Raw genomic sequence first — 17,199 nt, forward strand, 5'->3', positions numbered from 1 at the left:
AATATCCATTTTTAACATATTCGCCCTTAAGGATTGACCAGAAGTAAAAGATGAAGGCTCTCCAGTAGGAAGCAGAAATTATTCCAGATGACTGACACTTTATTTCCCAGTACACTTTCCTGAAGAAAGAAATAGGGCATACAAATCAAAACTCTTAATGCTATTTATAACTTTTTTATTTGGGGGGCTTCTCTGCAAAGCATAGATATCAATCTGTTTTGGAAGTTGTATATTATTGGAAAAACCTGAGATATATGAATCTCAGTGACCAAATGTACATTTTCTGTTTAAGGCAGTATTTTTCTGCCATTTTAATTTGCTCAGATAAATGTGATAACTTTTGATAGTGGTTTTGAAATTGTAAATTAACCTTAGATGGGAGTGTATCTCATCTCATTTTTTAATTTGAAGCTTTTCAGAACATGGAGCCATAAATATTAAGATGCTGTATTTTTGTCTGCATCTTTCTGTGGAATTTTTTTCAGGCTGTCCTCAGAGAATGTAACAATTGCTACTACCTCTGACCTCTGTTCCCTACTCCTCACAAAGGCTAACATCTTGTTTATTATTCTGGCATGACTGCCAAATCAGTCTCTGTATAACACGAATACTAACATTCCTATCTTTTAATATATAGAAGAAATTATGACAGTTCATGCCGATAAATAAAATAGCATTCCCATTTGACATTTTTTTTAACAATTTGGAACATTACCCCCTTTTTCTCTTTGTTTCTAAATTTTAAGGATAGGATTAACAGTATTAGAAGGTGCCCAGAATCTAGCCTTACCAATTTCAGGATACTTCTAAGAACAGGAAACTGCTGCAATTAGAAATTAAGAAAACAGATTGAATAGGTTTTTCTTCCTATAATGAACTCCCACTCCATTTTCAGGAACTTTATAGAGTAATCAAACTAGTCAAGTTAGTATTGCTGAACCTGGATTAGTACTAAAAATAAATTAGAGTAACAATGAATAGGAAATTGTACCTATTGGTCCACATAAAGAATTGCAAACTGATTATTTAGAGAGGATAACTGAAATACTTAAAGGGTTTTATTTTTAGTAGAAACTCACTAAAAAGGAATCAGAATAACTCTGAGGATAGTACTGTGATCTTAAGCATATTACTTAGAAGCAACTCTTAATTGTTCTGAAGTATGCCTAGAACAGGGTTCCTCAAAAATTGTCAGTATCAGTCAATGTTGTTATAGTTTGTCACACAGTCAGCCAAAGGATGGGCAGATAATATTATATAATAATATTAAAGATATAGTTGCAGAACTTAAGCTGTTTCAGATAAAGCTATCTTTTGCAATTAATAGAGGGTGATTTTGTCGATGCCAATAGTGTTCAAGTGGTACTCCAGATGTTTGGGAAATACACCCAAGGGTTGCATCTGTTTCCAGTCTTAACCAATCATTAAATGAAGACTATATGTATAGGATTATTATCTATGTGAGTTCTGGCACGGAGAATCATATAATCTTGTGAATTCTCAATTCCAATTTGGAATGTTACTGGAAGTGTTAATGTTTTTTATGGTTATGAGAACCAAATCTCCATATTATGTTCAGAAATATAGAGGTGATCCTTAGTTTACAACTTCAATTTAGCCCGATATCTTGGTCATTGAACAAAGTAGTCATTAAGCAAGATATCACATGACTGCCACATGACTGTTTCATTCAATGATTACAATCTTGGCATTCTTGGTTGTGGTCATTATGTAATTGTGCGGGTTGTTAAGCGCATGGTTTCTCAGGTGAGTGCAGGGTCCTGGGTGGGTGGGAAACTATGGGAGCCTTCACAAAGGAGCTGAAAATTCTCCTTGCCAAAATCCAAACAGGAAGAAACACTCATGCGTGGCCTACATCAGTTCTCCGAAGACCTCCCTTGCTTGTCTGAGGAACCCTGCACTGCTTACTTTATGACGCTGCCTCTCCACTCTCTGCTTGGATTTTAGCTCCCTTTTATCTTTAGGGGCTGCTGAAAGAGCTGCCTACTGAAGGATGACATCTCTCTTCCATGTGTGGAAGGGAATGTCTTTGGTGAGGTTCAGGATCTAAGCTCCATTTTTGCACCCCACCAAAAGAGTTCAGCTCTCCTCTGCACATGGAAGGGAACTCATTTGGTCAAGTGCAAAAACGAAGACTAAATCAGGAGGTAGGTCTTTTAGCCAGTCCCCAGATATGAGAGGGAGTCCTCTTAGCAGGTGGCTTGCAATCTTCCCTGCCAGTTTTCCCATTGACTGGCAAATCTAGCACAGAACATTGCTAATGGTGATCACATAATTACAGGGTGCTTGGCAACTGATTATGTGAACAATTGCCAAGCACCCAGATCCCAATCACTTCAACATGTGCAGGGTGGGGGTGGGGGCAGCAGGGCAATATTTTAAGATGGCCAGGAGTGCTTTAAAGGCTCTAAAGTACCCTTTTCAAGGCCATGTAACTTTAAGGACTACCTGTACTGAATTCTATTTCTGTCTGACCAAGTTAACATATTTCATAGCATGAAGGAGAATCTTCTTGAATATCTATTTATTTAACTGTTTGCCTGTCTTCATCTTTCAAACACAAAGGCCTTTTGCAAAAGACTTTCACAAATTCATTGAAATGAATTTCAATAAAATACAATTATTAAAATATTATTAAAGTATAACTATTTCATATCTGCTATGTATTAGAGAAACACTGAATTTTAGTGATAAAAACAGAAAATTACTTTCAAGCAAGTTTGATTTGCCCTTGGAAACATCAGGGTATAATTTTTTCTTTTAAAAACGAAAATAACCATTGATATGTAATTTTAGAAAAAATAACAGAACATGCTGTTCCTTTGCATTGCCATTTCATGTATAAGAAGAAAAGACATAACTAGATTTTTGTAGGAAACATTCTTGATGTTTTCTCTTCTGATTCTAAAAATGGAGTAACTTTTTTTGATGATACTCCTTTATCTATTTGCAATATTAGCAATATTTGCAATTCAACTAGAGGTGAAGCTACCCAGTTTCCCTGCACACCAAAAAATAATTCATTTTGGTACTTTTAAATAGGCAAATGCAAAATATTCTTTTATAGTATATATCAAATTATCAACAATTTCAATTACGACTGTGCTTAGATTCAATTTCATAAGAAGAGATTTATGTAATTAACCTGGCATTGTATCATTAACAAAATATGAATACATAATCCTTTTCCACATCTCTGTTAAATTTAGTGCCCACATGATTATTAGTTAGTTATTAGTTATTTAGTATATGAAACTGCACTGGTTCAGAGCATCTATGAATGATATAGTCCTATAGCCTGCTTTGAAGCATTTTTTTTTAATAAAGATTACAGTGATAATAATTTCTATGCCTCACATCAGTAATAATCACGCAAGAAAACCAGTCTGTATTTATAATCACTGCACTTCATAGATAATTGAAAACATTATATATGAATTTTATTGTTTCGCAGCAATAGTTCACTGCTTTATTTACACCCTCTAGGGTACATGTAGCATGGAAATTTGTTGATTGAAAATGTGTGGGTTTTTTTGCTATGTACAACAGCTTTTGAGTAATACGGATGAAAATGTCTATAATTAATATCTCTTCTTTTTTCCCTTGCAGGGAAATGATGTTAGAATTATCCTTGGCCAGTTTAATGAGGAAATGGCAGCAAAAGTATTCTGTTGTGTAAGTGGGGAAAAAAAGAGATAAAGAAAAGTTTTGTCACATATCCCAATGATTAAATAAATCATTTCTTAACTCATTTAAATGTTTAATATTTATAAGCACCTTTGGGAACATATATTGTACAGTGTAGCAGAATTTCCTTAAAATTCCTTGGTTTGATGTATAAGTGCAATATTTTTGCTTGATCTGAGTGCAGATTCCAAATGGTTAGAGTTAGAATTGTGAAGACGTAATGAATTTAATATATATGAATACAATGCTGCTTTTGTTGAGAAATCTGGTGTTAAAGTTGATCTGATATAGCAATAGCATTTAGACATAAATACTACTCCATAGTGCTTTATAGCACTCTCTGAGCAGTTTGCAACTGTCAGCAAATTGTCCCTAACAATCTGGGTCCACATTTTAGTGACCTCAGAAGGATGGAACGCTGAGTCAACCTTGACTCTGTCAGGATCAAAATCCTGGCTGTGGGAAGAGTTAGCCTGCAATACTGCATTCTAATCACTGCACCACCAGGGCTCCTGTCTGTAGATTTTGGTAAAAGCCAAACACTATGTGAAAATTGGAAGAAAAATTAAATAAAGTTGCATCAGTAATTGAATAATTACTGTATATAAATCTGTCTAATTTATAGAACTACTGTCTAAATCTGGCATAGCAGATTTAAAGGTAGGAAATAATTTCAATAAATTATTCAGTCATTTCTAACAAAGTGTTGAATAGCTGTTAAAAAGTTTAACATGAGTCTTTCCATTTAATTATAAATGGAATTATCTGTTACTCTTCTTTTTTGTAAATCTTATAATGACATTCTCAGTAGAAATTTATTCCAAGTATCCCTAAATTAAACCCTATGTCTGGATAAATCAAACAACTGGACAACTCTTGGGTTTCAAACAAGCTGAGTTTAAATTATTTCCTAATTTTGGTTTTAATTTTGAAATAGGATTTACCAGTTAGGAAGGCTACATCAAATATGCAGCAACAAGAGTAGTTGCAACCTGATGTAAATAAGTTGAAGCTATATGTTTGATGTAAATTAACTTGACAATCTTTTATAATAACGAGAATTTCAGAATTTGATTTTTAAATTGGTGTAAAAATTTTTTTTCATGAAAGATAGTTTAAAATAATTTAAATAAATATTAAAATGTTTAAATATTCTAAAGTTCTACTTTTCCTACTTCAGTAGAGGTAGTCCTTAACTTGCAACCATAGTTGAGCCCAAAATTTCATTGGTAAGTGTTAAGTGAATCTGACTTCTCCATTGACTTGTTTGTCAGAAGGTTGCAAAAGGGAATCATATGACCCTGAGACACTGCAACCATCATAAATATGAACCAGTTGCCAAACATTCAAATTTTGATTACATGACCATGGGGATACTGCAACAGTCTATATTTGTATGTTAATACATCTGCAAGGTTCCACTACATCATCTTGTTCTTAAACAATCTATGTCATCCAGTATATTTTAATTCAGCCAAAAACACTTTTGAACTCTCCCAGCTTCAAGAGAGCTTTAGCTAGAAATAAATGGCCAGATCATATTGCAGAATGGCAGATAGAATTAAAGCATACTTGGTGAATAGGTGAGGTTCTACTACTAGAGTCCCATGGTAGTTATTACTTATTAAGATACAAATGCCATGTTGTACTTTCCTAATTTTAAACGCTCATTTAAAGTTACTTAGACAAGACAATTTTTTTTTTAAAATTTGATTTATATGCCGCCCTTCTCCGGAGACTCAGGGCGGCTTACAATGTGCTCAGCAATAGCCTTCATCCTTTTGTATATTTATACAAAGTCAGCTTATTGCCCCCACAACGGGGTCCTCAATTTACCTACCTTAGAAAGGATGGAAGGCTGAGTCAACCTTGAGCCTTGGCGAGATTCGAACCTGCAGTAATTGCAGGCAGCTGGTCTTAATAACCAGCTTAATAACAGGGTGCCTTAGACCACTGTACTACCAAGGCTCTACAATTGACAATTGAAATGGCATTTTAACCTAAATAACAAATAAATAAAGTTTCTGAACTTTTTTGGACATTTTATTTATAAAAGCAATCTTCAGTCAAAGCTTTGCTTCTCCTTTAAGCCCATTAAATGCAAAGGTGTTTGTATTATAGCAGGATTCAATTAATTGGACCTTTACTTTTCTACCAGCAAGTTTGAATTGTATATAGATATATGAAAATAGATAGATTTATTTTTCCAAGCTGTGGTTTATAATATTAAGATAAATGTTAGTAGCTTTTGAAGCTAAAAACACAAAACATCTGTAGAATACTTTTGTCGTATGTCTGTTACATTCCACCAATAAAATTGCTTCTTTTCATTCACATTTCTACTGTAGGCATTTAATGAAAAAATGTTCGGCCCTAAGTATCAATGGATAATTCCTGGGTGGTATCAGAGCTTTTGGTGGGAAAAAGCTATTCCAAAGCTGAATTCATCACACTGTCTTGGTATAAACCTTCTGGGTGCAATGGAAGGTTACATTGGAGTGGATTTTGAACCTCTCAGTTCGAAACAAATAAAAACCATTTCTGGAAGGGTAAGTTAGTTTATTGTATTCTGTTTGGGCATTTGAAATAATCCATCAAAAATATTGTATTTCTACTGCATTGATTTCTTGCCATAATACATTGCAACCCAGGCCTAAAATTGATATACAGTTATCTATATAAATGTAAAAATGAGAATTGGGCATGATTCTTCAAATAGGAATATCAGGGCTGGCATTATATTTCAATAAATTAGAGAGATGATATTGAAAGGGAGCTGGGAGAAATCAAATATATAAAATAAGACATAAAAGATTATACAATTTTCTGATAGATAACTGTCTATTACCTGTATGGAGTGCTTAAGTATAGTAGTCTGAGATGGACTGTTTTGTTCAAGTGTAAAGCGAGAAGCCTGTCAACTCTACACCTCTACAGAGGTGTACTCTCTGTATTGATATAAGACACTTCAATTTTTGTAGAGAGCAATTCCCTGCACAAAAGTGAAGAGTTAGCTATTAATAATTAAGATTATTATTAGTACTAATAATACTGATTATCAATAATATTACTGCACCCGCTCTGCAAGACTTTTCTTAAGTGGAATTTTCCATATAAATAGAACAATGTAAGAACATTGCCTGCTTCTGTAAAGAGATTTTAAGTTATTGAAATATGCTAAACAATAAAGGAATCCCATGTGCTTGAAGTGTTGGAATGGGGAGAGTGATAGGACAATTTTCTTAGCAATAGAAACGGGGGAATATTTCCAAATAGAAAAATAGAGGAACTACAAAATTTATAAGGGGAAAAAAAGATGAATAGCGGACTTACGTTTGTACCTTTGTCCGCACTATAAGATCTTAATAAAAATAAACAATTATTTTAAACTCAGTTTTGTCAATGAATTTCATCAGGCTAGTAATGTCCAAAACAACATAATGAAGATCTTATTCATTTCATATTTAATATAATGAATACTATTTAGAATGTCCAGTAGTGTCCACTTACTGAATTGACATGAAAATGTGAGACTCTCTGAAGGATGACCAGTATTACAGATTTATAGTAGGAATGACTTATTAAAAAAATGAATAATTGCTAGGCTGCTACCACAAGCAGACTTAACTGAACATCTTTGTCTGCTAAGTTCTGAGAAAAGTTCAAGTCTTATTGCCAGAAGTCTCCACCTTCAACTAAGCTCTAAAAAACATAAAAATATAAAGCCCAGGAAAGTAAAGACTCAATAAATTGTGTAAAATTATCTAACAGCAGACGTAATGGCTTACAATTGTGCAGTCCTATAGTTTGGAGAAAAAAATTAATCTGTATTATGAACAATGTAGTTTACTTTTTACTGTAGTCACCATAATAGGATCCCTAAGGTTACCAATCTTTCAAGGAGAAGCTGATGCCCATGTCAACAGCTGCTGTCTATAACAAAGAATTTAAAAATGGTGTTTGCCTACTTATCTGAGAAGAGTATTGCTTACTAACAGTTATAGAATCTAATGTAACATAGTTCCGCTCTTTGAAGTATCCCAGGTCAATACACGTACATCACAAATATTCTGAAAATGCTAGTCTATTGTAGTAAGGTATAATAACATCCTCTTTAAAAATCTTCCCAAATTTCTCCCTGTCGTGATATATATTAAAAAAATCAAGCTGTGGCTATTTTGAATTTCTTTCTCAGGCTTCCTTTAAAATCTGGAACTTATAATTTATTTTATGTGTAATTTGGGGTAATTCAAAGGTAAAAGCAAATCATAGAAAACTCTGTGATAACACTGAAAAGGAAGAAAGCCAAAATATAAATTTTGACTCATATAAACTGCTACTTTTTATTGTTATTAGCAGCATATTGTTTTACTGCAGTTTGATCTCATGAATTACTATGCAACTATTCCATGAGATATAATGTCTAAACCAGCTCTGAAAGCAATTTTATTTTATACAATTGATAAGGAAGAAAACTAGACATTTGAATCTGTATGAGTAGCTTGCTATTTTAGATAAATATGGGATATTTGACAGTGTAAATCTGTCTTAATTCAGACAGGTGTGCTTTACCAGCTAAAAAAAGAAAAAAAATTCTTAAAAATATATTTGTTGAATATTACAGTGGGAAAATGTATTCATACATAATAAAAATGCTTAGTTGTGAACTGAATCTTTGGCAAAGAGAATAATATCATGTTTTTTGACACTAGTGAAAAATACTTATAAGTATCTTATGCAAAATTCACCCTTTTAGTTCCAATATCATAGTATAACTATACCTGAAATGCACACATGTAGTTCCCTAATTCCATCTCTTTCTCTTGTATATTTTATCCCCTCTGTTAAGTTTGGAGTGTAACTAGTTATAATGTGTATGCTTTTGGTGGTACCATACAAAATAGTAAAATAGTGCATTTATATAAAAAATAAAATATTGCATTTCCCTCACCTTGTATTTCCCCTCTAATTATCTTTCTTGAGATTCATATAACTTCAAAGAATTTACAAAGATTTTAATTGTAATTTCATTTTCAGACTCAAAAAAGAAATATGGACTTTTTAGTATACTAAAAGTGAATCACTTTTCACATTCTTTCTACAGACGCCACAGCAGTATGAAGAGGAATATGATCAAAGGCGTGGAAATGTTGAGCCAAGTAAGTTCCATGGCTTTGCTTATGATGGAATATGGGTAATTGCCAAAACACTGCAGCAGGCAATGAAGATTCTTAATGCCACCAACAGAAACCAAAAAATTGAAGACTTTAACTATACCAACAAAGAACTTGGAAAGATTTTCTTGGATGCAATGAATCAGACCAGCTTCTTTGGTGTAACGGTAAGCTTGCCTAATTTCTTTTATTTAAAGTTCATAACTTTATTTTTTCTCAACAATAATTAATATATTATTAAAAGGAAAACAGCACATTTACTATAGGATGATGTTCTGCAAGCAGGAAGAAGGAACAGATTAAGAGCTTGGAACATGAAGTTGAACTGAGAGTTTAGGACTGCAGCAGAGCTAATAATAAAGAAGATTGGACTGGTGAATATGCAGAAAGAACTTGGAACTTCCCTGAGAATTTCAATGTGGAAGTATGAGAGGGAATTAGAATGTTTTTCTTAAATAGTTTTTAAAGTTGCAGAAAACTGTGATTTTAATAGATAGATAGATAAATAGATATAGAATTAGGCAGATGCTGCTCAATCTGAAGCAGTAAATCTCTGAATTGCTGTTTAATCTAATTTCCATTAAGCATAAAATAGATCTATAAGATCATTTTGTATTATGTGTAACAGAAATACTGTATGTCTAACATAGTAGAAATTGAAAAAAAAATTGAAAAAATATTAAACACTACTAATGGAGCCACGATTGATTAAAGCTTCCTACTTAGGGGAGAATAGGTAGAATTTTGCAGTAGGCAATAGATTTTAGCAATCTGATGGGGAACAGTTCTTAGTGAATCTTACTCTATTTTATGCTATTTTGATTATGCAAGTCAATTTAACTAGACTTGGATGTATTTAGACAGGAGTGCTTTTGTAAATTCTCTTTTAGGAAATTCTGTATTCATCTCTGAGTCTTATACATTTACTTATGAATTTTATATAGTCACCCACCTTAACAAATAACTCTTGATATCAGCAGGGGCATAAATACTTTACAAATACTTACAATTTATTTTGGTTCCATTCCTCTCTTGACCTAACTGCTTCACCATTATTAGATTTATTTCTAGTTATATATGTGATCACAAATGTAAAACATTAATGAAGATTAAGTAAGGAAGTGAAAAACCTACAGCCAACTTGATATGGCTAAATGTAACAAATTTAAGGTAAAATATCATTAGCTATGAACTTTTGAATCTATTCTTTTGTTGTTTTTTTAAGCAGGGCATTTAGTGTACAGAAGAATTATATTTTGTAGAGCTAGCCAAAAGGAAAGTTAAATATGAACAATGTTTATGATACATGATAAGCTTGTGAAGCAGAAGGGATGTAAATATTTTATGGGTTTCCCAGTTTGGTGCCTTGTAAAGGTCAGTCAGGAAGTGCATCTGTTTTAAAATGTGCAAGAAATCTTTTGTAGACTACATAGAGATAAAGAATAATTCAGAGCAATTTTTTCATCTTGGCTTTTTGTCTGATTACACAAAGAACATCTGTAGAGATATGTTTTTGCTCATATACAGTAGCAGAGGGTTTCCAGAAGTGCTTGACCTAAAAAATATATAGATATATATTTATATTTATAAATATATATTTATATATCTAGAATATCTAGGATATTTAGAATAGGATATTTTGCATAATTTTCAAGCTGAGACTGCGTTTCCTAATGAGAGGTCAAGGAAAAACTAACTTGAAGCATAGGGCAACCAACAGTAGATGCAGCATGGTAAACTATAATACAAAAGATGAACTTCCAAGCCTTAATTAGGAATTAATCCTAATAAATATGAAATTTGATTGATTGCATTGCAAGTAATAAAAACACCATCAGCATTGACAAAATAACTGTCATTCAGTTGCAAAAGTCAGCTTTCCATGCTGTGACAATAATTTTAACTCCATCAAACTACAAAAATTGCCTATCCCAGGACCTGGGGAAGGATTCGAGGGGTGCCAAATCCAGTCTAAACATCTGGCTGACTGTGTGACCAACCATAAATACTTAACAAGTATCCCTCAATTCTGTTGGTCTCCCATAGCTGTGATAGTGGCTATAAGAGGAATCCTGTTTTTCTCTGTAGTTTGAATGTGGTAATAGGCAGGGATCATATATCAATGTTCTGCTTAGAGTTGAAGATACAATTCAAGAATACTGAAATTCTGGCTACTGTGATTAGCTACTCTAAATGGTAGAGCATTATATACGGTACTACAAATTCTGCCTACTCCATCTGGCAAAATGAGACTTCCAACATTCTTAACTACGCTCAGATTCTCCCATCATTCTGATTAATTTAGAGATTGTAATATGATGTTTATTAGAGAGATTATTTAGGCAGATGGTCATTATCAGAAAGATCAGCACAAATCACATCATATTCCCCCCAAAAAATTTTATAATACTGTAAAAAATATCTGAAGTCAATGGCAAATGCTAGCAATTCTGTTGCTAAAAAATACATTTAGAAGGAACTACACAACCAGCATTTATCTAAAAACTCTGCTCACTTTTAGCATGTTGAATTATTCCCTGCTAAAATTTAAATTTCTTGCCTTCTTTCTGGTAACAATCTTGTATGGGGAGTAGCAGATTAATCCTGCTTCACACAATGAACATAAATGTTATGATTTAAAATAAGGACATCTGGAAACTTTACAGATTTTCCCACTTATGCTGAGACTTTTCTATCCATAAAGTAATTCCTTGATTTGTCTCTCTGAGCACTGCAACAATCTCTTCAGTTAAATCATTTGCTAACCAAACATTTTATATTTCGGTGCTCAAGGATTGCCTGAAGTTCAAGAACTATTAGGAATATTGAAATGTTTTATGCATCCACTATGCCTTCTCTGTGTGTTTTGTTAATGAATGAAAAGCTATTAGCCTGGCAGTGACTTGTGTAATCGTGGAGAAAAAATATTCTGCAGAACCCATAAAGAAATCCTTATTGCATTAGAGTGCATCAAAAGCTCTGAGAAATTTATGCCTAAAATAATAGAAACACGCTATGCCAAAGATACTATCATCTGCAGAACAGAAAGAAATAACTATTAATACTTTACATGTTAAATTTATATAATGCATGGTAATAAACATGTGTTACCTCATATGGACCAATTTCTTAGAGAGCTAGGATTGGCTACAAAACCATTGAGTATATGTTGCTGTTTTGATTACATTTAGTGCAAACATTGGTTTGTTAGTTTGCAATTCATGACATAGATTGAAGTATTTATTTACATATCCTAATTTAATAACAAATGGTTTTTGGCTGGAATATACAGCATATTATCAGGTGTATTTCTTCTTTACTAAATCACAATTAATAATATTCAGAAGTAGAAGTAATGATTACTATAAACAAATTTGAACTTATTGAGTAGTTCTTTATTCCTTGGATCATTGGAGTTTAAAATTCAGATGCACATAGCCTTGGCTTTCATGTCTTTATAATCTGATATAATATTTATATTTATAATAATATAAAGGTATGAAAGACCTTTAATTTATTAACTACTGCATATACATCTTTGTTACAAATATGGAACAAATTTTGCAAGCTGGTTTGCGATGAAATTATCATTTGACAATCATTTAGCCCATTGTTAATTCTATAAATTTTATGAAAATCTGTATGATGTTAAAATTATTGTTGTTAGCTACTTTGAATGTCTTCTGGACTGAATGGATGAATTAACAACCAGTTTACAAATACCTGTTGTATTTCCTAATTTTTTTTAAAAAAACTGACTAAATAATTGATTTAGGAATGTCATTGCCATAAGACTAAAAAGAAAATTAAATATCTAGCTGAAAGTCAGAAATTGTTTTAAAAGATAAATGAGGAAAGTATTAAGGTTCCTGCTAGCACACTTTGTGAATATTAATTCAGTATTGTATATTGTGTGCTAGATGTTAAATCTTGACAATAACCTTGAATATTGCCATGATCAATATTGTGAGGAATAAATCAAGATATTAAATGCAAAACAGAAGTATGATTTTAAATTCACAAACAAGTGCCTTAAACAACATTAAGTGGTCTCTTAGTAAAAGCAACTTACTTTGTTAGTTGAATTTGGAAGACCACCTGACTCTCAAATGATTCTGGGAAGCTTGCACAATTAAAAAGGGAAATAGACAAAAGCTAGTATTCCTACAGCAAATCACAGGTGGCTTTCAAAAACAAACCACCAGGGACTCAACAAATAACCTAACTTCAAGCCTGGATGTAGAGCCATTTGTATTATTTCAGTCTTAGTAGAATACTATCAGATATTAAATATCATATAGTATTCATGCAGTAATTATCATGATCATGATTGATCATTGATCATCACTGAAAATAAATAGGAGATGAAGAACGGGAAAAGAAAAGGGATTTGGGGGGGGAGATTATATTATAAAATAAATTAATGCATTTGAATGGACATAAATGGCAGTTAAGTCACCACTAGCTTAACATAAAAGTAAAACTGCTTAGAGGATGCTGTTGTAGGAAAATCTCTTCTAATAGCAGATGCCATTCCATTAATGGGATTACAACACTAAATATGAAGTATTCTGTACTCAGTTTAAAGCATGTATCCATGCTGTTAGTGAAAAATATTTTGAGTTCAGTTTTAGAGGGTAGTTAAGGTTGTCTTCTTTTATCATTGAATACAGTGATAAAATATATTTGTATTTGTATCTGTGGTACGGAATTTTCTATGTTTAAAAAAGAGAATCAGTAATAGTTCCATAATTATTAAATGTTGGTTGATAAAATACAACCAGAATGTTGATTTCTTCCCATGACTCACATCAAAGCATTAATACAAGTCTGATAGGCTAGTTGAAGTGGGGTGGTAAAAATCCTTGTCCTTTCATGTTCTTCTCTTAGACTTCAACACAGTTTTTACAAGGAATATATATAGAAAAAAGGATTTAGAAACTGCTTTGATATTTCAGATATACAAGATCTGCTTTATTTGCTAGCTGAGTTCCTCTATTAAGGATAATGAGTAATCACCAAGTTGATATTTAGTAACATTAGTAGTAGCATTATAACAGACATTGATCCTTCTGAGCAGGTGAGTTGCAAAAATGCAAGTTGACAAAGAATGCAGCGTTTACATTGATTTATTGACTGGCGACTACAAAGAAATTAGTTTTAAAGTTTTTTTTAAATCCATAACTTTTTGATTTTCACTGGAATTGAATAAATTTTCCAAAAAACTAGACTAGATAAATTGAAACTTTTATCATAAATTAGAATGGTAAACCACCCAAAGTCACTTGGCTGAGATGGATAGCTATAAAAATTGATTGATTGATTGAATGAATGAATAAAAATCATAGCAGGGGATTTCAAGCTATGCTTCTTTAAAATCTGATTTTTCAAAGAATTATTGATAGCTTGTTCATTTGTAGACAGATTGTGATGACATTTGTTTTGAGGACAATCCTGATTTTCAAGGAATCTGTATGCCAATTTTCATATTAAATATCCTATTCTTTATGTGGTTTGAAGGACTGAAGCAAAACTACAGAGGTTAACTTACTGGTTTTCTCATTGAGTTGCTGAGACAACTCACAAAATATTATACCTTTGTTGAGAATGAGAGACAAGGTAGCAATAAGGTAGAAGAAATGGTGAAATTAGGAATTCTCTCTTAATTGTTTTCATCACACTGTGGGTGCGACAACCAGTCCTGATCTAATTGTAAAGGTAAAACTGATTTCAAATAGAAATGTTATTCACAAAATCCAATACTTTCCTCTCTCTTCTCCTCACTCCAGCATTATATCAAATGACAACGGATTTTCTCCGCTCCTCTTTGCCCTTCTATTGCCATTTGCAATGTATGGGAGTTCCAGAGAAATAGATTAGGAACTAGATATTTATGGAGGATTTTGATTCTTGTCTACCTGAAATTCTGTTTGAAATTACTCTGCTTATGGAAGATCCAATAGAGAGATGTACTGAACTGAAAATTTCAGTTTATGGTAGGTTACTTCAGCCACCTTTGCACTGAAGTGGAAAAAGCCTAGTAAATAATTTCCAGTTGGAAGATCTTTCCTACTAGCTACAAAACTACATTTAGCCTCTCTCTTTCTATGCATGACCATTTCCACTATGGAGAATGTTTGTTTGAATTATTTAACTCTTAATTTAAAAAAATAAATAGATAAGAGTAGGGATGCCTTTCCAAAAGAAGTTCAAAATTTTGAGGACAGCTTGCTTGAATCTGACCACATTTCAGAGGTTCCAAAGTGGCCCATTTTGATTTAATTTACCACAGATGCCTATCATTTAACTTTGTCCACAGGAATTAGTTTCTTTGAGTATTTTTGGGGTAGAAAGAAGCCAGAAAGTTTTTAAAAACACAATTAAAATGCAATATTTGTCATAGAGTTAATTAAGTTACAGTTCTAAAAACAGTATCAGGAACAATTATTACATTTTAAATGCTTGTTAAAATAAGCTTTAGGTATTATTTTCATATTGTATCCAGAATAATTTAGTGTATTCCTGTTTTACAGTTGTTGCTATTTGTCTAATTCTGGTTAAGATTCATTAATTTTATGAAAGTTTATTAAGCTACCAACAGTTCTGCTTTAAAAACAAATATTAGGAGAAAATGATTATACCAATGTAATGTAAAAAATTACCTTTTTTTGCAATTTTTTTATTTGTTTTTATTTTTTTAAACATACAAATAAACATACAATACATCTTTTCAGAACAGAGCATTGATCCAGTCATAAATTTGTTCAATTTTTTCTCATCTTTAACAAAATGTTATATATTCTATTTACTTATAAACTTTTTATAAGATGGTAATAGTTGAGATATGTGATTTAAGATTAAGAAATAAGTGTTATGGTACTGTAAAAAATTTATTGAGTTAGCTCAATCTTTGATGACATCCATGAGTTTTATGAATTTAGAAGTGGTTGCCTTTTTCCAAAATGTTTCTTTGCCTTTTCTATCTAACATCCTGTTAAGCTTTCCAAAATCAGCTAAAATCCACCAATTTGGATTCACCAATCTGCCAACTAGATCAATGTAATAATTAAAGGAGTCAAAATTTCCAGTTACTAAATCTAGAAAAAAACCCATAGTTCTACCCATGAAATGCCAACTAGATCAATGTAATAATTAAAGTAGTCAAAATTTCCAGTTAATAAATCCAGAAAAAACAACCATATTTCTACCCATGAAATGCTAGTTTTGCAAAAATAAGGAGTTTAAAATTTTCCTTCAATTTATATAGTAAGACATCTACTATTTAAACTTCTACCAGTTACCTGAATTGGTATAAATTGGAAAGACTGTATTACAAACCTTTCATTCTTATTTTCTCTTTTTGCATAAGCATTGGGACATTTCAACAAGTAGTAAACTGAAGACCATATGTGCAAAGCAATGCAAACATTCTTGTCAAGAAAGTTGCACTGCTACAATAAATCACGCTTGCCAGATTATACTACTGCATGTTAAACTGGATTAGATCTTTGGTCACTAAAATATAGTTTGATCCAGCAATCTGAAAGCACTGTGCAAGCAGATTGCCATGAGTAAAACAAGCCTCAATACTATTTCTCCTCGGTGACTCTACTTAGAATAGTTGGAAGAGTGGGGACAAGTATAACAGTACTATGAGTATGGAAGCAGATACATATTTATGTGCTTATGTCTGTGGGCCCCCACATTTTCCTGTCTATCAATGAAGGGGTGATTGTGTTCCTGACCTCTCCGCTAAGCTTTCTCAGTAAGTTCTGCCTCTCAATAATATGTTGGATTGCCAAATCCATCCAGCAGAGAGTAAACTCAGCCTGTTTGTCCTTCACCTTCTTGTTAGCTATAGTGAGCACACCACTTTCAGGGATTTTGTGAATATCACCATTTTTAAGTGATAAAGAAATCAAAAGACAAGATCGAGAAGAAAAAACTATTTTCTGGAGAGCAGCCAGAGGTTTTGATTTGGCATGTAACTGATTTGTAGATGATGTCATTGTATAGTACATTGAAACAATCTGGACTGGATGTGTGTGATGTTTTTTTTTTTTTTGCTTTAATTTATATGCCGCCTTTCTTTGGAGACTCAGGGCGGCTCACAATGCGCCAAACAATAGCCTTCATACTTTTGTATATTTATACAAAGTCAGCTTATTGCCCCCACAATCTGGCTCCTCATTTTACCTACCTTTGAAAAGATGGAAGGCTGAGTCAACCTTGAGCCTGGTGGGATTTGAACTTGCAGTAATTGCAAGCAGCAGATGTTAATAACAGTGCATTAGTCCACTGTGCTACCAAGGCTCTT

The 17,199-nt window shown here is 32.5% G+C and overlaps 1 protein-coding gene across 1 annotated transcript in view; it reads left to right on the plus strand.

The window, feature by feature from the left end:
• The window catches only part of GABBR2 (gamma-aminobutyric acid type B receptor subunit 2), a 342,456-nt gene that overhangs the window by 116,218 nt on the left and 209,039 nt on the right, over window positions 1-17,199 (plus strand). The window contains exons 5-7 of the mRNA XM_070939098.1: window positions 3,631-3,696; window positions 6,057-6,257; window positions 8,813-9,049. Coding sequence (XP_070795199.1) covers window positions 3,631-3,696; window positions 6,057-6,257; window positions 8,813-9,049 — 504 coding nt within the window. The remainder of the gene's footprint in view (window positions 1-3,630; window positions 3,697-6,056; window positions 6,258-8,812; window positions 9,050-17,199) is intronic.

The sequence above is a fragment of the Pituophis catenifer genome, unplaced genomic scaffold (assembly GCF_029215685.1).
Source record: "Pituophis catenifer annectens isolate HBS135680 unplaced genomic scaffold, rPitCat1.0.hap2 SCAF_3, whole genome shotgun sequence".
Lineage (NCBI taxonomy): Eukaryota > Metazoa > Chordata > Lepidosauria > Squamata > Colubridae > Pituophis > Pituophis catenifer.